Source organism: Alligator sinensis, unplaced genomic scaffold, assembly GCF_000455745.1.
Source record: "Alligator sinensis unplaced genomic scaffold, ASM45574v1 scaffold206_1, whole genome shotgun sequence".
In the NCBI taxonomy this organism is placed as follows: domain Eukaryota; kingdom Metazoa; phylum Chordata; order Crocodylia; family Alligatoridae; genus Alligator; species Alligator sinensis.
Window position 1 is genome coordinate 181,763 of NW_005843055.1, and position 22,109 is coordinate 203,871.

The 22,109-nt window shown below is 51.6% G+C and overlaps 1 protein-coding gene across 1 annotated transcript in view; it reads right to left on the minus strand.

Annotated features, from left to right (window-relative positions):
• The window catches only part of LOC102369606 (long-chain-fatty-acid--CoA ligase ACSBG2-like), a 27,504-nt gene extending 5,555 nt beyond the window's left edge, over window positions 1–21,949 (minus strand). The window contains exons 1-6 of the mRNA XM_025193475.1: window positions 21,861–21,949; window positions 21,500–21,620; window positions 19,406–19,486; window positions 18,891–19,040; window positions 11,550–11,714; window positions 266–447 (exon numbers count right to left, since the gene is read on the minus strand). Of these exons, the coding sequence (XP_025049260.1) occupies window positions 266–447; window positions 11,550–11,714; window positions 18,891–19,040; window positions 19,406–19,486; window positions 21,500–21,620; window positions 21,861–21,868 (707 nt within the window). The 5' untranslated portion in view covers window positions 21,869–21,949. The remainder of the gene's footprint in view (window positions 1–265; window positions 448–11,549; window positions 11,715–18,890; window positions 19,041–19,405; window positions 19,487–21,499; window positions 21,621–21,860) is intronic.
• Window positions 21,950–22,109: the final 160 nt, after the last annotated feature.

The following is a 22,109-nucleotide window of genomic DNA, read 5'->3' on the forward strand; positions in this document are numbered from 1 at the left end:
GGTTGGATACCCATCTGGCTGGTGTCATCTAGACCCAGCACGCTTTCCTGCCTATGCAGGGGGTCGGACTCGATGGTCTATTGAGGTCCCTTCCGACCCTAGCATTATGAATCTATGAATCTGTGACAGCCTGCGTCAGATGTTCACATGGCTGCTGCATGCCACCAGGCTCCTGCGACCCAACACGCATGTCCTGTCTGCCCTGTGCCCCCCTGCGCTGCCCTCTGCACTCACTCTGATGGTGCCCCGGACTGCTCTGACTCACCCGTCCAGGCGGCTGTAGCTGGCCTGCAGCCCGATGCCCCGTGCCCACTCCACCAGCTTTCTCTTGACCAGGGATGACTGGCTGAAGGTGGCTTTGAGCTTCTCCTCCATCTTCTCCCACACACGGGGCACTGCGAACAGGAATGTGGGGCGCACCTCCTTCAGCGTGGGGAGCAGGGAGCCCTGGGTGCACACAACAAGCAGAGTCAAGGGAAAGGGGCACAGGCTGGGGGGCCCTGGCAGCCCACACACCCACAGGCAAAGCTGGTGCCCCTCCCCTGGGGACCCCTGCTCTGGTCCTGGCCTCAGTGAGGGGCTGTGCTCTGTGAGGGCCAGACCCTTCTGCACTCCCTGCCCTTTCTGGGGCTGCAGCTCTGCAGTGACCCCTGGGCAAGTCCAGACAGGGCCAGTGCGAGGCATCCAGCAGCTGGGCCTTAGGGGGACTGGTGGGGTGCAGGACAGACAGGTTAAGAAAAGGAGGGTGACAAGGTGGACAGGGAAGCTGACTCCAGAGACTACTGCTAGGCAGATGCTGACATGCGACAGGCAGACTGGGCCCCTCCAACATCACCCCAGCACACTGCGAGGACAGCACCAACAGCCTAGTTATGGACATTTCAGGGGGGCACAGGTTGGACCCTAGGCTGGTCAGAGCCTTTCTCTGCCTGTGACCAGCAGAGGCAGCAGACAGGGCAGCCGTCGGGAGGAGGAGTGGGGAAAGCCTTGGTGAGGAAGGAACAATGCCTAAAGCAGCTTGTTGAATTTGTGTATATGAAGTGTGTGTGAGTGTGTAGGAAGCATGTGTATGTATGTGGGTGTGGCGGGCCAGTAGGGGGAGGTCCTGCATGGCTCAATGGCTCATTCCACCTCACTGTGCTCGCCTACCTTCCGGACTCCACGTGTCTCTCCAGGGGTGCCTAAACCCTGGCAGACCCCCTTTTGAGCCCCACCACTGAGCCCGGGGGTAACGTGTGCTGCCACCACCCTGAGAAGGGACTGTCTGGGTCCTGTGTACTCTACCCAGTACAAGAACTTGGGGCACTTCCCCAAGTCGGGGGCCAAAAAGGATAGTCTCCCTTAGTCCACAGACCCAAGGGGCCTCCTAGGCATAATTAAACCCACCCCTCAATAAGTCTCCCACACTAGGTACAAAGGAGAACTTTACTGGTTACAGAGGGTAGGGTTAGAATAGGGTACAGGGTAGAGCAATATCAGAGAAATCCCATCGAGCAAACTCCTGTGGCTGGGGTAGCCTTTGATCTCACATCTGAGTTACTGCAAGCTGTATATCTAGTTGGATCTCAGTTAGGTTACTCACAAGTACCATCCAGAGGCTGTTGGAGATTCCCTCTGGAGGCAAGCCATCCCTTGATCACAAGTTTTGAGAGATAGAGCAAGTTTCAGATGGTGCAGCTCTTCTTTGTCTCTGAGTATCCCTCATGGCTGCTGGCTCTCCTACTCCTGGGCAGTCCTTAATTTATATAGCCCTTGTGACCTCATTTACCTGGTCCAATGGAGGTCAGCACCTGTTGGCTGTTAGCCAACCAATTTGAAATACATCACTAGTTGTCGGGCAGACTCTAGCCCACCAGGAAGGAAGCTCCTCACCCAGGTATGTGATGCTAGTCACGTAGGCAGAGGGAGCAGGTTTCCCCCCTCCATCAGGAATGTATCCAGCTCAGGTTACCCAAAGAGATAGGGTAAAGGTATGTACCCTCTGCTGGGCCCATCCTAATCACTATTGTCACAGAGCAGAGTTTTTGTGGGGAGAAACAAAGGTGGCTTTCTGCCACAGTGGGAAGCGTGTGTGAGCATGCAGGAAGTGTGTGAAGCAGCTCTAGGATTCTCCATAAAGGAACATCAGGACTGGTTTGACAAGAATGATAGGGAAACTCCAGCTCTCACTGACAGAAAAAGGAGATAGCCAGCATGGGTTTGTTGCGGGTAGGTCTTGCTTGACCAATCTCATTTCCTTCTACGACCAGGTGACCTATCACCTGGACAAGGGAGAAGAGATTGATGTCATATATCTTGACTTCAAAAAAGCCTTCGATCTGGTGTCCCATGATCGCCTCTTGGAGAAACGGGCCAATTGTCGCCTTGGGTCCTCCACGATCCACTGGCTGGAAAATTGGCTCCGGGGTCGGACCCAGAGGGTAGTAATCGATGGAAGTCACTCATCGTGGTGTCCTGTGACCAGTGGGGTCCCCCAAGGCTCTGTCCTTGGACCCATACTGTTCAACATCTTCATTAATGATGTGGACACTGGAGTCAGAAGCGATCAGAACTGGCCAAGTTCGCCGATGACACCAAACTTTGGGGCAAAGCATCCACACCAGAAGACAGGCAGGTTATCCAGGCTGACCTGGACAGGCTCAGCAAGTGGGCGGACGAGAATCTGATGGTGTTCAACGCCGATAAATGCAAGGTTCTCCACCTTGGGAAAAAAAACCCGCAGCATCCTTATAGTCAAGCAAATCCCGGGACGTCTTTCTCCCCTTGTACTCGGCCTTAGTGAGGCCGCAGCTGGAGTGCTGCGTCCAGTTTTGGGCTCCACAATTCAAAAAGGATGTGGAGAAGCTTGAGAGAGTCCAGAGAAGAGCCACGTGCATGATCAGAGGTCAGGGAAGCAGACCCTACGACGACAGGCTGAGAGCCCTGGGGCTCTTTAGCCTGGAAAAGCGCAGGCTCAGGGGTGATCTGATGGCCACCTACAAGTCTATCAGGGGTGACCACCAGTATCTGGGGGAACGTTTGTTCACCAGAGCGCCCCGAGGGATGATGAGGTCGAATGGTCACAAACTACTTCAAGATCATTTCAGGCTGGACATAAGGAAGAACTTCTTTACTGTCCGAGCCCCCAAGGTCTGGAACAGCCTGCCACCGGAGGTGGTTCAAGCGCCTTCATTGAACACCTTCAAGATGAAACTGGATGCTTATCTTGCTGGGATCCTATGACCCCAGCTGACTTCCTGCCCTTTGGGCGGGGGGCTGGACTCGATGATCTTCCGAGGTCCCTTCCAGCCCTGATGTCTATGAAATCTATGAAATCTATGAGAGCCTTCAAAGTCCGGCAGAATGACATCAGCTCCAAACAGGAGCAAGACAGCTCTCATCACTTGAAAGCCAAGACCCAGAGGAAAACTGGAGAGGGAAAGAACAGGTGGGGGGAGGACAGAGCAAAAGAGATTTGAAAGTCTGCTGACAGCTGCGACACACATAGTTTCTTCAGTGGAACCAAAGCGGTCTTTGGGCCGATCACTGCAGAAGCTGCTGTGCTGAGGTCCAAGGATGGAACACCACTCCCTAAAGACAGCTCCACCACCAACACGCAGCGAAAGAGCTGTCTTTCAAGCTCCTATGTCTGGAATCCATTAAGCATGTGAGCAACAACGCATGTGGGCCTGGAGCTTCAATTTAGAAGCAAGGTGGATAAAAGCTCTCTTACAAATGACATGTTATTAGGAAAATCCAGAAACATGAACATATTCCCAATGGCTTGAGAGATGCCAGAATCATTTCTGTATTCAAGGAAGGAGATAGATTAGACTGCAGCAGTTATTGTGGTGCTGTGCTCCCGTTCAGAGCTGCCTTCTCCTCGATAGACTCACTTGCCCCACTGAAGGGTTTCTACCCAAGTGTCAGCATGGGTTCAGACCACTCAGGTACAACAGACACCATCTGTGCTGCTAGACAGCTGCAAGACCGAGGTATTTCATGGCCTTCATTGACCTGACTAAGGCCTGGGATTCAATGTACAGCAGGGTGGGCTGAATAAAGATTGTGGACCAAATCTGGCCTGCGGAGGGACTTTGTCCAGCCTGCAGTGGGTCCCTTGGTCCCACCTGGCCCAGGTGTAGTCTGTCCTGTGGTGCATCCTGCCGCTCCCTGGGCACACAGTGGGGTTGGGGTGGCTTGGCAGCTGGACTGCCTTTTTAGGTCTCCTAAGTGGTGATACTGCAGTACTGGTGGGGACCCACACATGGTGCCCCAACCCCAGTCCACCCCGGACTCAGCCCGGTGGAGTAGATCAGCTAGTACCTGTGCACACTGCCCTGAACCACCCTGTGCCTGACAGGCCCGCAGCAGCTCCCCATAACTGCCTGTAAGGCCTGTGAGCAAAATAATTGCCCACCCCTGATTTACAAAGAAGCCCCAAGAAAGAGCCTGATGAGATCTGGATACCCACAGAACTATGTTACCATTCCCAGTCTCTTTCACAACACAGTAACAATTGTCTTAAGCAATGACATGGGAATGGACCCCTTTGCTATTAGAACTGGAGTCAAGAAAGGATGTGCAATTGCACCAACTCTCTCTTCCATCTACATTGTAGCTGTTCTGTCTCTCACTGCTGATACACTTCCATCTGGAGTCAGCATTCAGTATTGCATGGACGGGAATCTCCTTACCATCAACCAATTACGTTCCAAGTTCTAGATAACCAGCACCTCCATTACTGATCTGAAATATGCTGAGGATTGTGTCATGTACCAGCTCAATCAAAGAGTGGCCCTCCTCTGCACCCTCTCCATGCTGTCCACATCCCTCCTGAAGTGCGGCGCCCAGAACTGGACGCAGTACTCCAGCAGCAGCCTGACCAGTGTTGCATAGAAGGGGAGGATCTTCTCCCTTGACCTACTCAGGATGCATCTGTGGATGCATGACAAGGTGCGGTTAGCCTTACTGACTGCATCCCCACATTGACAGCCCATGTTCATCTATAATGACTCCAAGATCCTTTTCTGCCTCTGCACTGACAAGAAGGGAGTTCCCCAGCCTGTAGGTGTGCTGCTGGTTCTTCCTCCCCAGGTGCAGCACCTTGCACTTGTCAGTGTTGAAACCCATCCTATTTTCATTCCCCACACCTCTGTAACCTGTTGAGATCTAGTTGTAGCCTGTCCCTCTGTTCTAGCTTGCCCACTTCCCCCTACATCTTAGTGTCATCTGTGAACTTGAACAAGGTGCTTTTCACCCCTCTTCCAAGTCACTGATGAAGATGTTGAACAGTGCAGGCCCGAGGACCGAGCCCTGGGGAACCCCACTGCTCACATCTCTCCAGGTCGAAAATGACCTGTCCACCACCGCTCTCTGGGTGCAGCCCTCCGCCAATTAGCGACCCATCTGACTGTGTAGGCGTCGACACCACAGATGCCTTATTTTTTAAAGAGGACAGGGTGAGAGACAGTGTTGAAGGCCTTCCTAAATTCCAGGAAGACGACGTTGACTGCGACACCTGCATCCCAGGATGTTGTGACCTGGTCGTAGAAGGCCACCAGGTTGGTCTGACAGGACCTGCCTCGAATGAATGCATGTTGGTTGCCCCTAAGCATGATCTCCTCTGCTGGCCCCTCGCAGATGTGCGCCTGGATAATTCTCTCAAAAAGCTTCCCCAGGTCCAAGGTAAGACTAATGGGCCTATAGTTTCTTGGGTCCTCTTTCCTCCCTTTTTTGAAAATGGGGACCACATTGGCCCTTTTCCAGGCATCAGGCACCTTGCCAGAGCACCATGAGTGCTCATAAAGCCATGCCAGGGATCCCACAATGACCTCTGCTAATTCCCTCAGCACTCGGGGGTGGAGACCATCAGGACCTGCTGATTTGAACACATCCAGTTCCACCAGAAGTTCCCTGACTAGATCCTCACTGACCCTAGGCCTGGGCGCGCCTCCCCTGGGTCCCAGTGAGGGGGAAGTCCCTGTCCCTGCTCAGAAAAATGGAAGCTAAGAATCTGTTAAAGAGATTATCTTTGTCATCTGGTGTGACCACCAGATTACCAAGCATGTCCTGCAGAGGCCCCACATTATTTGGCACCTTCTTTTTACCCCCTATGTATTTAAAAAAGGACTTCTTGTTATCTTTGATCCGGGTTGCTAGTCCCAGTTCCATCTCTGCCTTAGCCTTCCTAATAGCCCCCCTACAATCTCGAGCCAAGGAGGTATAATTCTCCTTGGGCCCCTCCCTTCCATTAGGTGTATGCCTCCTTTTTGGCTTTGAGGCATTTGTGGATGCTTTTGGTGAGCCATGGGGGCTTTTGAGCAGTCTTGCCCCCTTTGATCCATGTGGGGATTGTCACGCTTTGGGCTTGGATAGAATAGTGCTGAATAGAAGAAAATAAACAATTCCCTTGACCTGCTGGCAATACTCTTACCATTGCAGCCCAGCATGCAATTAGCCTTCTTGACAACAAGGGCACGCTGCTTGCTCATATTTAGCTTCTTGTCCCCAGTCACTCCCAGGTCCTTTTTTTGCAGAGGTGCTGCTCAGCCAGTCAGCCCCCAGCCTGTACCAGTGCATGGCACTGTTCAGTCCTAAGTGGACTTTGCACTTGTCCTTGTTGAACTTTATGAGATTTCTTTTGGCCCAATCCTCCAATGTGTCTAGGTCACTCCGAATCTAAGTACTACCCTCCAACATATCTACTACACCCCCAGCTTGGTGTTCATTGCAAACTTGGCACTATATGCCTTCTTCCAGTTCGCTCATAAAGACATTGAACAAAACTGGCTGCAGGACTGACCTCTGGGGCACTCCACTTGATACCAGCTTCCAACTTGACATTGAGCCATTGATTACTATCCCCTGAGCCTGATGCTGTAGGCAGTTTTCTGTCCACCTCACAGTCCATTCATCCAGCCCATCCCTCCTTAGCTTTCCTGTGAGAATACTGTGGGAGACCATATCAAAAGGCTTGCTAAAAGCAGGTACACCACACCCACAGAGCCAGTCATCTCATCATAGAAGGCAATCAGGTTGGTCAGGCATGACTTGCCCCTACCTGGTGAATCCACGCTGACTGTTCCTTCAACTACCCAGACATCTCGTGCCAAATCTGAATGGTTGCTAAGCTTTTTCTCATGTGTGGATGAGCTCTATCTGAAGCAGGAAGTCTATGGGCTGATGAGAGGTAAAGTGCTGCTCAACCTGGTACTGGCAATGGGGGACAACTTAATTAGTGACCTAACGATTGAAGGGAAGCTGGGTGACAGTGACCACAAGCTGATCAACATCACCATCTGCTGTAAAGCTGGCAAGTCAGTCAGCAATACAGAAGTCCTTGACTTCAGGAAAGCTGACTTTGACAAGCTCAGAGGCTTGTCAGTGAGACCCTAAAAGGCCGTAACCCAAAGGGGAGGGGAGCTCAGGAAGAGTGGTTGCTTCTCAAGGGAACAATTCTGGATGCGCAAGCAAAGTCTATCCTGTCTCGGAAGAAAGGCAGCAAAAGGGCACAGCAGTCCCCTTGGCTCTCCAGGGAACTGGCGGACCTGCATCTAAAAAGACAGACCTACAAAGGATGGAGGACTGGATCCACCTCCAAGGAGGAATACTCTGCTCTGGTCCAGACCTGCAGAGAGCGAACCAGGAAAGCCAAGGCTGTGACTGAACTCCAAATAGCTACAAGTATTAAGGATTAAGGATAATAAAAAGTCATTTTTCAGATATGTGAGGAGCTGAAGGGAAAGCAAGGGCAACATTGAACCCCTGCTAAACCACATGGGACAACTGACAACCAACGCTCTGGGAAAAGCCAACTTACTAAATGGGTACTTTGTGGTGGTCTTTCACCAGTCCCATGGGAAACCGCTGCCCATTATGGGACAGGAAGGCCCGGGTGAGGGACAGTCCTTACCCTCCATCAATGCTGACCTTGTGAAGGAACACCTTGAGCGGCTGCACACCTTCATGTCAGCAGGCCCTGACAGTTTACACCCCAGGGTTCTCAAGGAGCTGGCGAGCATCATAGCTCAGCCCCCGGCATGGATCTTCGAGAGCTCCTGGCACTCTGGTGAAGTGCCCAAAGACTGGAAGAAGGCCAATGTGGTGCCTATCTTCAAGAAAGGGAGGAAAGTGGATTCGGCAAACTACAGGCCCATCAGCCTGACCTCTATCCTGGGGAAGGTCTTAGAAAAGATGATCAAAGAGGCCATTCTTAACAGACTGTCTGACGGCAACATCCTGAGGGATAGCCAGCACGGGTTTGTTGTGGGTAGGTCTCGCTTGACTAATCTTATTTCCTTTTATGACCAGGTGACCTATCACCTGGACAAGGGAGAAGAGATTGATGTCATATATCTTGACTTTAAAAAGCCTTTGATCTGGTATCCCATGATCACCTCTTGGCAAAACTGGCTAACTGCGGCCTCGGCCACACCACGAATCACTGGCTGGGGAATTGGCTCCGCAGTAGAACCCAGAGGGTGGTGATTGATGGAAGTCAATCATTGCGGTGAGCTGTGACCAGTGGGGTCCCTAAAGGCTCCGGCCTTGGGCCAACACTATTCAACATCTTCATTAATGATGTGGACATTGGTATCAGAAGTGGACTGGCCAAGTTCTCTGACGACACCAAACTCTGGGGTAAAGTCTCCACACCTGAGGGCAGGAAGGTGATCTGGGCTGACCTTGACAGGTGCAGGAAATGGGTGGATGAGAACCTGATGGTGTTTAACACTGAAAAATGCAAGGTTCTCCACCTTGGGAAGAAAAACCTGCAGCATGCTTATAGGGTGCTGTGCTGGCTAGCACTATGGACGAAAGGGACTTGGGGGTCATGACTGACCACAAGATGAACATGAGCCTTCAATGTGATGCTGTAGCTAGTAAAGCAAGTAAAACGCTGGCTTACATCCATAGATGCTTCTCAAGCAAATCCTGGGACATCATTCTCTCATTGTACTCGGCCTTGGTGAGGCCGCAGCTGGAGTACTGGGTCCAGTTTTGGGCTCCACAATTCAAAAAGGATGTGGAGAAGCTTGAGAGAGTCCAGAGAAGAGCCACGCACATGGTCAGAGGTCAGGGAAGCAGACCCTACGATGACAGGCTGAGAGCCCTGGGGCTCTTTAGCCTGGAGAAGCGCAGGCTCAGGGGTGATCTGGTGGCCACCTACAAGTTTATCGGGGTGACCACCAGCATCTGGGGGAACGTTTCTTCACCAGAGCGCCCCAAGGGATGACAAAGTCTAACGGTCACAAACTCCTTCATGACTGTTGCAGGCTGGACATATAGAAGAACTTTACTGTCCGAGCCCCCAAGGTCTGGAATAGCCTGCTGCCAGAAATAGTTCAAGCGCCTACCTTGAACGCCTTCAAGAGACATTTGGACGTTTATCTTGCTGGGATCCTATGACCCCTGCTGACTTTCTGCCCCGGGGGCAGGGGGGCTGGACTCAATGATCTTCTGAAGTCCCTTCCAGCTCTAATATCTATGAAATCTATGAAATCTATAATGTCTATGAAATCTAATCACCTTCTACTCCTCCAAGTGCTTAGAAATGGATTCCTTGAGGACCTGCTCCATGGCTTTTCCAGGGACTGAGGTGAGGCTGGCTGGTCTGTCCTTGGAGAATATTGAGCATTTAGAAAGTGTTAGGGCAGGGAGGAAATGAAATAGATGCCCAGGGAAGCTGTGGACTCTCCAGCACTGTTGGTGTTTAAGGAGAGGGTGGACAGCCTCCAGGCAGGCATGCTTTAGGCAACGCGATACCTGTATTCTACTATGGGGATTTTCCAGGCTTCTGGGCTGTGCTGGTTGCCCCTTTCCCCCTTTCTGCTCCATGTCTCAGGGGGTTTTTAGGCCTTCCTCAGAGGCGCTGGCTGCTGGCTGCAGCCCAGCCAGGGGATGGGGACTGGGCTGTGCCAGTGCTCCTGCTGACACTTAAACCTGGAGGTTCCTGGCTAGAGGGTCCTACTCCTCTGCTCAGGGTCAAGCTGATCATCATGTTTGGGGTCAAAAGGAATTTTATACCCAGGTCTGATTAGCATGCACTGGGCCTTCCTCTGTAGTGAGGGGCATGGCTTCTACCTGGGGGCTCTTGAGTATATATTAACAACCTCAGGGGTTCTTTAGCCTGAAAAAGCGCAGGCTCAGGGGTGATCTGGTGGCCACCTACAAGTTTATCAGGGGTGACCACCAGCATCTGGGGGAACGTTTGTTCACCGGAGCGCCCCAAGGGATGATGAGGTCGAATGGTCACAAACTACTTCAAGACCGTTTCAGGCTGGACATAAGGAAGAATTTCTTTACTGTCCGAGCCCCCAAGGTCTGGAACAGCCTGCCACCGGAGGTGGTTCAAGCGCCTTCATTGAACACTTTCAAGATGAATCTGGATGCTTATCTTACTGGTATCCTATGACCCCAGCTGACTTCCTGCCCTTTGGGCAGGGGGCTGGACTCGATGATCTTCCGAGGTCCCTTCCAGCCCTAATGTCTATGAACTATATGAAACCTTTACAGCAGCAGGACATTGGCTGCCACAGTCCCCCTGCTTTCCCTGTGGCAGGTTAGGGGTTAGGTCTGTGTTGTGTTAGGACTGACAGTCGTCTTGTGGAGAGTCTACATTATGGTTTGTATGGGATGACCTGGACAGGGATGATCTGCCTCAGGTAGAGGACTGGGCTGGATGAGCACAGGAGATCCCTTCAGTGTGATGGCAGGGCATGCTGGAGGGGTATTTTAGCAGACAGGGGGAGGGAATCAGTGTAAGGCACCAAGAAGACCCCATTGCAAACAGGCTGCAGTTCTGTCACCCACGTTCAGGTCCAGGGCCTTTAGCCTTGCCCAGGGGTGGAGAAGAGTGCCCGGGACAGGCAGCAGGAGAGAGAACCCATCCACGCAGAAGTGAACAGAGCTCAGCTTTTCTACCCGACAGCACGGGGGTTGGGGGATGTGATCGGCTCTGAACGGCTGGGTGGGGGGCAGAGCAGGGCGGGGGAGAGTCAGGTAGTGAAAGAGCAGCACAGGCTTAGGGAGGAACAAGCACAGACTGGTCAGAAACAAATTCAACACAGAGCGAGGAAGAAGCCTTCCAGTGATGAGAGAAGTGTTGGTTTGGAATGGGGCTTGAACACCCCGAAGGGTTCTGGGCAAGGCACCGAATGGCTTCAGGAAGGATATTGTGCAGCTTTGGCAGGGGCAATGGCAGAGAACTGGGAGCAATAATCAGCATGTGGCACGGAGCTTGGACTAGGTGCTTGGACTAGGTGCTATCCTCGTGGCTTTAGGTTCCACAGGCAATCCTCATGTGGGACCTGTGGTTCCTGGGGGAGGGCCAGATCTGGGGGGCAGTGGTGACAGAGGATAACTGTGGAGTGGTGAGGGAAGAGGCGGGGGGATGTCTCAGCAAGCAGCAAGTCACCTCTCTGGAGCTGCTGCTGAGACAGTGGCCCTTGACCTTGGGGTCCCTGGCTAGGCAGAGATCAGCTGGGAAGTCCAACAGGGGCTGCTAACTCTGTGCCCACTACCCCCTGCATCCTCCCACTAGCACCTTCCAGTCTGGTCCCCATTACCTTTAGTGCGTTGGGTTGAGCGAAACAGGTGGTACCCCCCACGCACATGGGCAGCCAGAGGTCTGCGATCTGCGCGGCAACGTGGCTCAGGGGCAGGTAGCTGATAAAGACCTCCTGAACCTGAAGCCCCAGCACCTCCTTCAGCATCTTGGCCTCCCACGACACCTGCAGTGGTTAGGGCATCACTTAACACTAACCCAATATCAGGCCAAGATGATGGCCTCTACCTCACCTGCTAGGGCTGGCGTGCTGCATGGCCAACATGCCACAAGCTGTGGCCAGGAGAGCCCAGTCTGGCTGCAGAGACTGGGCCCAAGCAACACATGGGCCTGCTCTCAGGGCACAGCCAGCTCCCATCCCACCCCAGTCCCTCTGGCACACAGGAGCTACAGCCTGGCCCTTTGCATCCCTGTGTGTCTCCCTGGGTCCCCAGCACCCAGTCTGCACTGGGACAGGTGCTCACTGGACCTCAGAAGAGCTGGAATCGATTTCTTGTGTCTTCCAGTGTGGCTACTCCTGAGACACTGGTCTAGGCCCTGTGCAAGCTTCAGACATGCTCAGTACCTGGAACACCATGACTGTTATACAAATAGACTTTTTGCCTACTGCTTTTAATCTTTTATATTTTCTTGAGTTTTGCATTTCCTTAAGAAACGCCATATTGTATTGCTCTGTAGCTTGTCATAAGTGCTCAACCTTTTACTCTTTTGTATCCTGTATGGGTGAGAGTGTGTTTGTGGAAAAGGAAAACATCAGCTAGTGACTGGCTGAAGAATGCAGACAGATAAAAGACCAGACAAGAAGAATCTGCCCCTGAACAGCAAGAGAACAGCGGCAATGACCTTCCAGGAAGAACACAGTGATAACACAGCGAAGCCCAGAGGACTGGGTAAATTGAAAAGGCTATAAAAGATAGGGCAAGACATATCGATTTTGGGTCTTGTTCTGCATGTCATCGTGGAGCATTGGTCGGTCTGATGAGATGGACCGGCAGGAGCCCAGCTCCTACTTGTGATCAACTTGGATGGCCACTGAGTTGATCCGAGTACTGATAAGACTGGTAATGTATACCAGTGCAGAACAGAAATTGGGGTATGAATGTGATGTGTGTCTGCGTGTATTAAGCACTTAATCAATAAATGCAGCATCTTGCCTTATCCTCCCTCATAAAGCCTCACTCGTGATTTGAGCAATTGGCAATTTGTGTAACATGATGACAGGGGCTGATTAATGATAAGCCTCATCATTTGCAGCCATTAATCTCAGGAGACCATAGAGATTGTGTCTTAGGTGTGTTAAAGGGTACTGTCACAGCTTCGTGAGTGGCTGAGGAGTCCAATGTGCGACAAGCAGATCCTCCAGCAAGTTGCACGTACAAACTCGGTCGAGCTTCTACTGGCATGTCAAGTAGCATCTTGTCTTGCCTCTGTCTGATGTGTCTTCTCTCTCATCACTGACTCTCTCCATCTCGAAGTGACGTAGGCCTTGCTTTATGGCAACTTTCCACTCACAATAGTCTGAAGTGATTGATTCCTAGTGCTGGCCATCAATGTGCAGCCCACAAAGGGTTTTTTGCAGACATCAACCAAATGGAGTTTGGGCCATCCAAGCTGACATTTGCCAGTGACCAGCTCACTGAAGAGTATGCTCTTGGAGTTTTGGTTATCACGCATACGATTCCCATGTTCAAACCAACGGAGGGGTCTCTGTCTCAGGAGCACAAACATATTGGGTATCTTGGCTAGTTCCAGAACAGTGAAGTTGGAGATTTTGTCACTCCATGTTATGTCCAGGATACAGCAGGGACAGCAAAGATAGAAACTGTTCAGTTTTCTTTCTTCCTTAGCATAAGGAGTCTGTGTTTCGCTGCCTTTTGCACAATAGAGAGCTAAGTATGGAAGCACTGTAGACAGACATCTTTATTGACAGAGTGAGCATTCTGTTTTTCCAAACTCTCTTTTGAAGTTTAGCCATAGCATTGCTTGCCTTTCCAGTGCAAGTGGTAATTTTGGCTTCCAAGCCACGATTTAGTGATATAGTGGAGCCCAAGTAAGTGAATTTTTCAACCAGTTTCAGGCTTTCATCAATTATTCTAACTTCGGGAGGGTGGTCAACTTGTTGACCCATGACTACTGTCTTCTTTAGCCTAATGGTAGGACTGAAATCATCACAAGTACAAGAAAAGTGATCCATGAGCCTTTTCAATCCTGCTTCTGAATGACTAACAATTGCTGCATCATTGGCAAAGAGTATTTCATTGACAAAAACTTCTCGGGTTTCCATTTTCTGTTAGAGATGAGCAAGGTTAAAGAGTTTCCCGTTGGATCCGGTCCGAAGGTATACTTCTTCTGAACAGCCACTGAATGCATATTTGAGTAGGACAGTGAAGAAAATGCTGAAAAGTGTCAGAGCTAGGACACAGCCCTCTTTGACACTTCCCTTCATTTCAGATCTTCCAAATGTGACCCATCAAGCAGCACTGTTCCATGCATACTGATGTGGAAGGACTTGATGATGCACAGGAGCTTAGGAGGGCAGCCACTCGCCTTCAGGATATGAACAAACCATCTCTGCTGACAATATCAAAAGCTTTGGTGAGATTTATAAATGCTACATACAGAAATGTCCTTTGTTCATGCCACTTTTCTTGTAGCTGTCTCCAGGAGAATATTATATCCATCGTGGATCTACTGGATCTGAAACCACATTGAGGCTCAGAGTAGACTGTCTGCCAGGGTCTGCAGTCTAAGCAGGGTGACTTTGGTGAACAGCTTCCCAATGCTGCAAAGTAAGGATATACCATGATAGTTATTGCAATCACTCCTATCACCTTTGTTTCTGCACAGAGTGACTATGCTTGCTTCCTTCTTGTCTTGAGGAACTTCTCTTCAATACAGACATATTAATTTGTGCAGGTGGAAGAGGAGGATGGATTTAACTCCAGCAAGTATGCAGTCCACACCAGGGGCTTTACCACAAGCAAGCTGATCAATGGCTTTTTGTGCTTCATCTATGGTAGGGTCATGGTCAAGCACTGTCAGGGTTGAGAGGTCATCAAGCACATTGAGAACAAAGTCATAACCACATTTTCACGAGAGTAGAGCATCTGAATAATGTTCAGCTCATTGATTCATCTGCTTATTGTAGTCATTGATGATTTTGCCTGTGGAAGATTTTAAAGGGGCTGTCTTCCTCGGAACAGGTCTAAGAGCTTTCCTGATGCCACCATAAATTGCTTGCACGTCACCTCAGTCAGCAGCTTTTTGGATACTTTTGCACAGTTGTAGCCAATAATCGTTGCACACCATATCGCTATACGTTTAACCTTTTGTCAGATCTCTTGAAGCGCCTCCCAGTTGGAGTGGCTAAGGTCACACTTATATTTAAGGAGAGCTTGCTGCATATGAAACCTGTGAAAGCCTGGACGGTGTACAAGACAATGGCTGGGGCAAGACTGGATTGTGGTAACAAGACTGCCACAAGAGAATCAAACTCCGCTAATGGCTTGCAACCCATTAGGCATCAAGACAGTGTGGTACCCAATACCAGACCCATGCCATAAAATAATAAAAGTGGTTAAAATTGTTGGCAGACACCTGACCCACTCATCACATGTGTGTGTACCTAAGAGAGCCAAAGGAAAGGCTGAGCCAGTGAAGGCAAGGTAACTACATATGCATTTCAATTGACTTGGCAGCTAAAGAAAACAAAGACTAAATAAATATGCCTTTCAAGAGAAACTTGTAAAAGGTACAGGAAGGGATGCCCTGTACATAACAAACACACCCTGCTCACATTTCTCCCAACAAGCATCCAAGTGCAAGGTGTTAAAATGTCTGAACCATTCATGTCTGGAGTTTGGTAAACAGACCATCACCCATACAAGCTACTGCAAATGTGCCCCATTGACAAACAAATACCCCCAAACAGGTTTGGTGACACCTCTAAGGATCCTGTTGGACCATCACACCCATCACCTGTAAATTGACCTATGGCTGCAGGGGCTGCAGAAAAAACCCCCCCACAGTCTTCACACCTAGACAAATCCAGAACAGGAGCCAGGCAATTAACAGTTGCGTTATGATGAATGATCAGCCTTTTCTTCCCTGTTTGTTTGGACTCCAATCAGCCAACCATCAAGTAAAAATGCTTTGAAGCTGTACAATTAAACAGTATAAAAACTAAGCAGATTTGTCAGCATGGTGTGTGCAGTCCAGACCAAGCCATCCTGCCATCCAGCCAACAAGTGAAGGATCCACGCTTTGAGGCTGTACAAAAACTGCTTCCTGCCTGCATTGGGTAAAGATCTCTGTGCAGCTAAGATAATACTAAGGACCAATAGCTAGTTTTATATTAGGAAAGAGTCTTTTTCTGTTATTTAGTTTTGTAGTTTGCTGGAAGTTATTAAAGCAAGCCTTTCTGCTATTCATCAACTGAATGTTGTGTCAATTTTCAGAGCACTAGGTTTAAAAATCTGCTTTCTAAGTGCAACAAGCTAACCGTTTCTTTTCTATAAGTGGGATCATTTCAGATGAGTTCTCATTGAACCAGTCATTTGAGCTGTGATGCAAGGTACCACAAGAGTCCAAGGCAGTTTGATAGATGGCTCCTTTGAGCTGAACCCATTTCTCTTCAGCAGTATTACACAGCTTAAGATATGACAGAGCCCTGGAGAAAGTTTTAATGAATTGCGATGACATGTCTTCAGCTTTCAGTCGCATGGCATTTAGTCATAGTAAGGCGAGTTTGTTCCTCTTGTACAATTTCCTGGGATGCTATTTCACTTTAGTGCAAACCAATAAGTGATTGGTATCACAGGCATCACTCTGATAAGATTGCACAATGATTACATCATGGAAGTCTCATGAGTGGGTGATAATCAGGTCAAATTGATGCCAGTGTCCAGATCATACGTGGCACCAGAATACTTTGTGTTGAAGTTTCACGTTGAAGAAAAAAAATTGTTATACATAGCTCATTGCATGAACGTAGCTCAAGGAAATGTCCATTTTCATTCATTCTGCCGACACCGCTGGTGCCCAAACAACGAGGCCAGGCAGTGCGCTCAGTGCCAAGCCCTGCATTGAAGTCTCCAAGCAGGAGGATTTTTTCATTAGAAAAACTACTATTGAATCAGGCACTAAGCTCACGGTAGAAGTGGTCCTTTGATTTGGATGAAGTGGTGAGAGTTGGAGCATATGCACATCAGAGACTGACAGGACCAGAGACAGTAGTGAGTCAAAGCACCATTAACCTTTCAGAGCCTTTGTCTGGGATGTGTATTGCAAACAGCAGCTTAGTTTTGACTGCAAAGTCAACACCGTGCTCCCTGATTTCCTCGGGCTGTTTACCACACCAGAAAAAGGTCTAGTTCTTCTCTTTCAGGCAGCCAATTCCTTACATTTTTTGTAGTAGCTAGTGGTGTGTCATAGCAGTTTGCTTTCAAGTTGACTCTCTAAGCTCCAAGCACCCACTGAAGCAGCAGACTGTGGTGGGAAAATACCTTAGTGGCTGGGGACTGCCCAGTTTGAGGCACGCAAGAGTTTTCTAATGAGGCATGATGACCTCTCCCACCTTGGAGACAACCCCTGGTGCCTGGATGTATGCCAATCGGTACATGGCTCATAACTGGTAACGGTTGACTCCCATTGTTTCACCATGTTGGTGAAGCTGCAGTAACCTCTCCAGGGAGCAAAAGCCTGGGCATTTCTTAGGTAATCAAAAGTTGCCAAAGCATTAGCATCACCCTTTCAACTTTGCCAACTTATCCATGGGGAAGATAGAACAAATATGAAGTGGAGCTGGGAATGTTGTAGGAGCTGCCAGAAAGAAGACTGAATAATTGCCTAACTGTCTTAGAGGCAGAGGCTCCACTCCAGATTTTCTTTCAGGATCTACTCCCTTAGCCTTCACCTCTCCCAAGGAAATCCACAAGGCAGTGGTTGTGGTTAATGTCATCTTTGTCTGCCAGCTTGTTTCCACCACAGCTGCCGTTGGGATGATCAGAGGACAGCTAGCTGGAATCCAACTAACGGCTTGTGTGTTCCTGGTCACTGAGCATGGAAAGGCAGCAATGTATAATCGCTGTCAAGGGCCTGGGCCAAGATACAGATGTGTGGCTCAAGCAGGTGGTCACAAGCCGCTTTCTGAGTGCCCACAGAGTGAGCCTTTATGCAGGTCACAACTAGCCGGGCCAGCAAAGAAAATCAGGCAACTAACACATACAGCTAAACCAGATCAAATGAAGCAGAGCCAAGGCCTGAAAGAAGAGAATTGAAAAGAAGGCCTTAAAATAAATCGTCCCAGTACACCATAACGTCAGTCTGCAAGTGCTACTAGTAGCGACTGAGGTAGCCCAATGTCCTCTCCGTGGTCTGGCTATAACAGATACGTGTGTTAAGAGGTGAAAACAGAAACCTTGCCCATGAAAGCACAGACCAAGGTGAAAAGAAAACAGGGCACTGGCTGCAGGCTGGGCTGGACGCTGGCTGGCAGAAGCACTGATCAGCACACGCACCACTCACACAAGGCTCTGCTAAGACAGTGGCCAAGGACAGAAATCCCATCTAAGCAGCACCCTCCCACTCCATAAAAGTACTGCTGTTCAGCTCCCAAAGTCCCAGTGAACCAAGCTGGTGAAATCAGACCAACCAGAGGAAGTGTCTAGGAGCAGCAAATAACCCACCCAGGACATAGGATGGAGGGGAAAAGTCCTCGCTGAGGGTCTGGCAGCTCTACCTTAACGCTGCATCTAAGCTTGCACAAAGGAGTCTCATCACAGTTGGGCTGTGCTCTTGTCCAATGGCCAAATGATCCCCAGTCCTGGCAGTGGAGTGAGTCACGCGGCAAACTCCACTACAGGGGCTGCTGAGCCGTTTGGGTGCTCAGGGAGGCAGGGTCAGGAAGTGGGTTCAGTTGCTTGGTGCCTCCAGGGCAGGACAGCTGGGACACAGGGTGTGAACAGGCCTGGGCAACTGCACCCAGTTCCAGAGGGGACATGAGCTGGGATGGATGAGGGACTGACATGACGGGGGGCCTAGATAAGCCCCAAGGCAGGGAGCCCAGGCTCTCGAGCTGGGTGATGCAGCCAGAGGGGAAGGTTGAAGCCCCCACAGGTGTGTCTGAAACCCACAGGAAAGCCCCTGGCAACATGTGTGGCTGAGGTTGGTGTGTGGGCATGGCTTGAAGGATCCCCCCACCCTGAGGAAGATGCACCATTAAGCATGCTGGGTAACCTGCACTTAGGTGCCTGGCTCAGGTGCCACCCAGTACCCAGGGCCACCCCACTCTTCTTCCCTGCCCTTTCACCCAGCCATGCTGGGCCCAGGTAAAAGCACTCACATTGTCGTGGCTGAGCATGACGCCCTTGGGCGTGCCCGTGGTGCCCGAGGTGTAGATGAGGGTGCAGCAGTGGTTCACGCACTGGGAGCGGATGATGGAGTCCAGCTGCGAGTCGGGCACGGTCCTCCCCAGCTCCATGAACTCCTCCCACTGCCAGGGAACGGGTCAGCCAGGATCAGGCCATGGTGGAGGAGAGGTGGAAAGGAGCGCTGCCCCCTGCCAGCAGGTGCCGTGGGAATGGTGCTGGAGTGGGAGCAGGGGAAGGAGCCAGGGTCCCTCTAGGATGACAGTGAAGGGGCCCCCAGAGGATGAGATGTTGGAGAGGCCACACCAGCACCCCGGCAGGCTGTGCTGGGCAGGGCAAGGCTGTGAGACCGGTGAGCCGGGGATGGTCTGTGGTGTGGGGGGGTACAGGTGCTGGGGGTGGTGCAGGGTACTGAGAGGGGACACACAGGAACTCAGGGCCAGGGGAGGTGGGGCTGCCGCCTACCCTGACCACCATGACAGACTCGTACCGTGTACACATTGGGTCTCTTCTCCTCCAGTGAGTCGCGGTACTGGACGATGGCCTTGAGGTGGGGCAGCTGCTTCTGCACCTGTGGGGACGTGGATCAATGTGGCTTCTGCAGGGGAAGGCCCTGCCACAGCACCCCCATTCCAGTGCCAGGTGCCCCATGGGACCTGCATCCCCAAGCTCCCTGTTGGGGGAGGGCACGTGGGGGTGTGGTGACACAGTAGGGAGCGCTGCTACGCAGAGCCATCTGCCTCATTGTGCCAGGCCCAAAAACAGTTCGGGAGTCTCCCCTGGGGAGCCAATAGCCGGCCATCCCCTTTCCTGCAGAACACCTGCAAGCATGGGGTAACGCTGTTACCACCCGGGCATTGGTTCCTGGTAGGGCTCTGTGCAGCCTGGGGCACATAGACTGTGCAAGCCTTGAGGTACTTTGCCCACAGTAATATTTTGGGGTGCTCCTTTCTCCCCAAAGCATCCAAAGATAACATCAGATACCAGAGGAAAATAAAAAGCCAAGCCCAACTTCACTAGCCAAGCAAAGAGAGCAAAAAGGCCTGCCTCTCCCCTCTCCCCAGGAATTCAGCCAGGCATAACTGGATACCTTTATTGATCGGGGGGGGGGCAGGGAGGAGGGCGGGAGGGTAGTACCACGAAGTCAGAATACTCTTTGAGCGAACATAATCAATCAGAGTCTTTTACAATCTTGGACATAATCCTTTTACAATGCATCTGCCTATACTTACTCCTAGACTTCCAGCTAGTTTCCAGATTTTTACTTACAGTAGGAGCATCATCCAAGCTGGATCCTGGAGGTCCTGCCTTTTCCCTGGATCCTGGAGGTATGTGCTTGTGTGGCAAATGCCATCTCTGTCCCCAAACTCTGCTAGCTGACAATTTGGTTACCATGGTCACTGCAGAGGGCAGACACCTCTGCCTCAACAGCTTCAGGTAACCCTGAGTTGTAACCTGAGCTGGATACATTCCGGAGGGAGGGGGGAACCTGCTCTCTCTGCCTATGTGACTGGCCTCACACACTTGGGGTGGGTGGGGGCTTAAACCCCCTATTGTTCTAAGCAATGCCAACATGACTGGGAGGGGGCTAAAGACCCTCAGATGCATGATCAATGGCTACCTTGCCACTGTTTGCCACTGTTTGGTTTAAGGAATTTCTCTGATATTGCACTACCCTGTACCCTATCCCAAACCTAATCCTTGTAACCAATTAAGTTCTCCTTTTTACCTAGCATAGAAGACGTATTGGGAGAGGGTCGAGATTATGCCTTGGGGTCCCCTTGGTTTGGCTGACTTGGTTCAGCTGACAACTATTTGTGCTTCGGACTAAGGGAAACCCCCCAAGTTCTTGCAGTGAGTCAAGCACTCCCAAGGACTACTAGACCTGTGTTTCCCAGAGGGCTCAGGTCCCAGATCAGTCCAGACCCTGGTTGGTGGTGGTGTTGCCCCCAGGCCCGTGGGTGTGCCCCAGGAAGGGGGTCGGCTGGACGTGAGGCACCCCCAGGGAGACACTCGGAGCTGGGAAGGTGGTCGGGTGCAGTGAGGTGGGTGGCTCAACGCAGGAGCGCCCCCTACTGGACCACCACAGCTTGTTGCTTTCAAAATGCCCACTGGAGGAAGAGAGAGCACTCCCCTCCCCCTGGGAATTTTACCTGTCTGGGTCATCTGATTGACCAGCCAGTACCAAAAAGAAATGCAGGATATACAGGGGTCACCTGGTTTGTCCCAAGTGAGTAACAGAGAGAGGGAGACTTCTTTACAGGGGGTAGATAAGATCCTGCAATGGTTGTAAGGGTAAAATTGGGGGCAACCAGCAGCCCAGGTACACATGGCTATACAACAGGACTAAAGGGATAGGCAGGGAGCAGGGCATCATGGGGAATGGGACAGTGAGGACACTAGGGAAGTGAGTTTGGCAGGGCTGAGGGAAGGTGGCTCCGGTACGGGAGTCGGGGAAGACTGTGCATGGGGGGCAGGGGAGACATGAACCCCTTGTGGTGAGAGGGAAAGGGATGGGCGATCCCTGTGGGATTAGGGGGGCAGGGAAGCAATAACCCCCTTGGGGAGGGATAGCTGCTGTTACCTGCAGGATCTTGCTGAGCTGCGCGTTGTCCTCCACCACCACCACGTTGGCCTCACAGTTGGCGGCGATGTAGCCACAGGCCTCGGGGGAGCTGGTGCTGTAGACCCCAACTGCCAGGCCCCTGGGGTGGGGAAGAGCAGCAGCGTGAGACCAGGGGCCCCAAGGAGATGCCCCATCAGCCCAACTGCACCCGCTCCAGTCCCACCTGCTCCAGAGCCACTCAGCAACCTGCCCAAGGCGCCCCCTCGGCCGGCCACAACCTGCACCCACACCAGGGCCCGGCTCATGTCCCCTCACCCAAGCACCCCTGGCACCTGCGCGGGCCCCCATCCCACCCCGCAGCGTGAAGGCACCCCCTTACCCGGCCATGATGGCCCCGAAGTCAGCGATGACCCACTCGGGGCTGTTGGAGCCCAGGATTGCGACGCCGTGGAAGCGCTCCAGGCCCAGCTGGGGACAGCAGAGAGGGGTCAGGTCCACCTCCAACCACCCGGGACCGGACCCAACCACACCTGACCCCGCTGCAGCCTGGCACTCCTCAGCCCCGTGCCCGCGGCGCCCGCTCACCTTCAGGAAGCCCTTGGCGGCGGCCCGGCACTGCTGCTGGTAC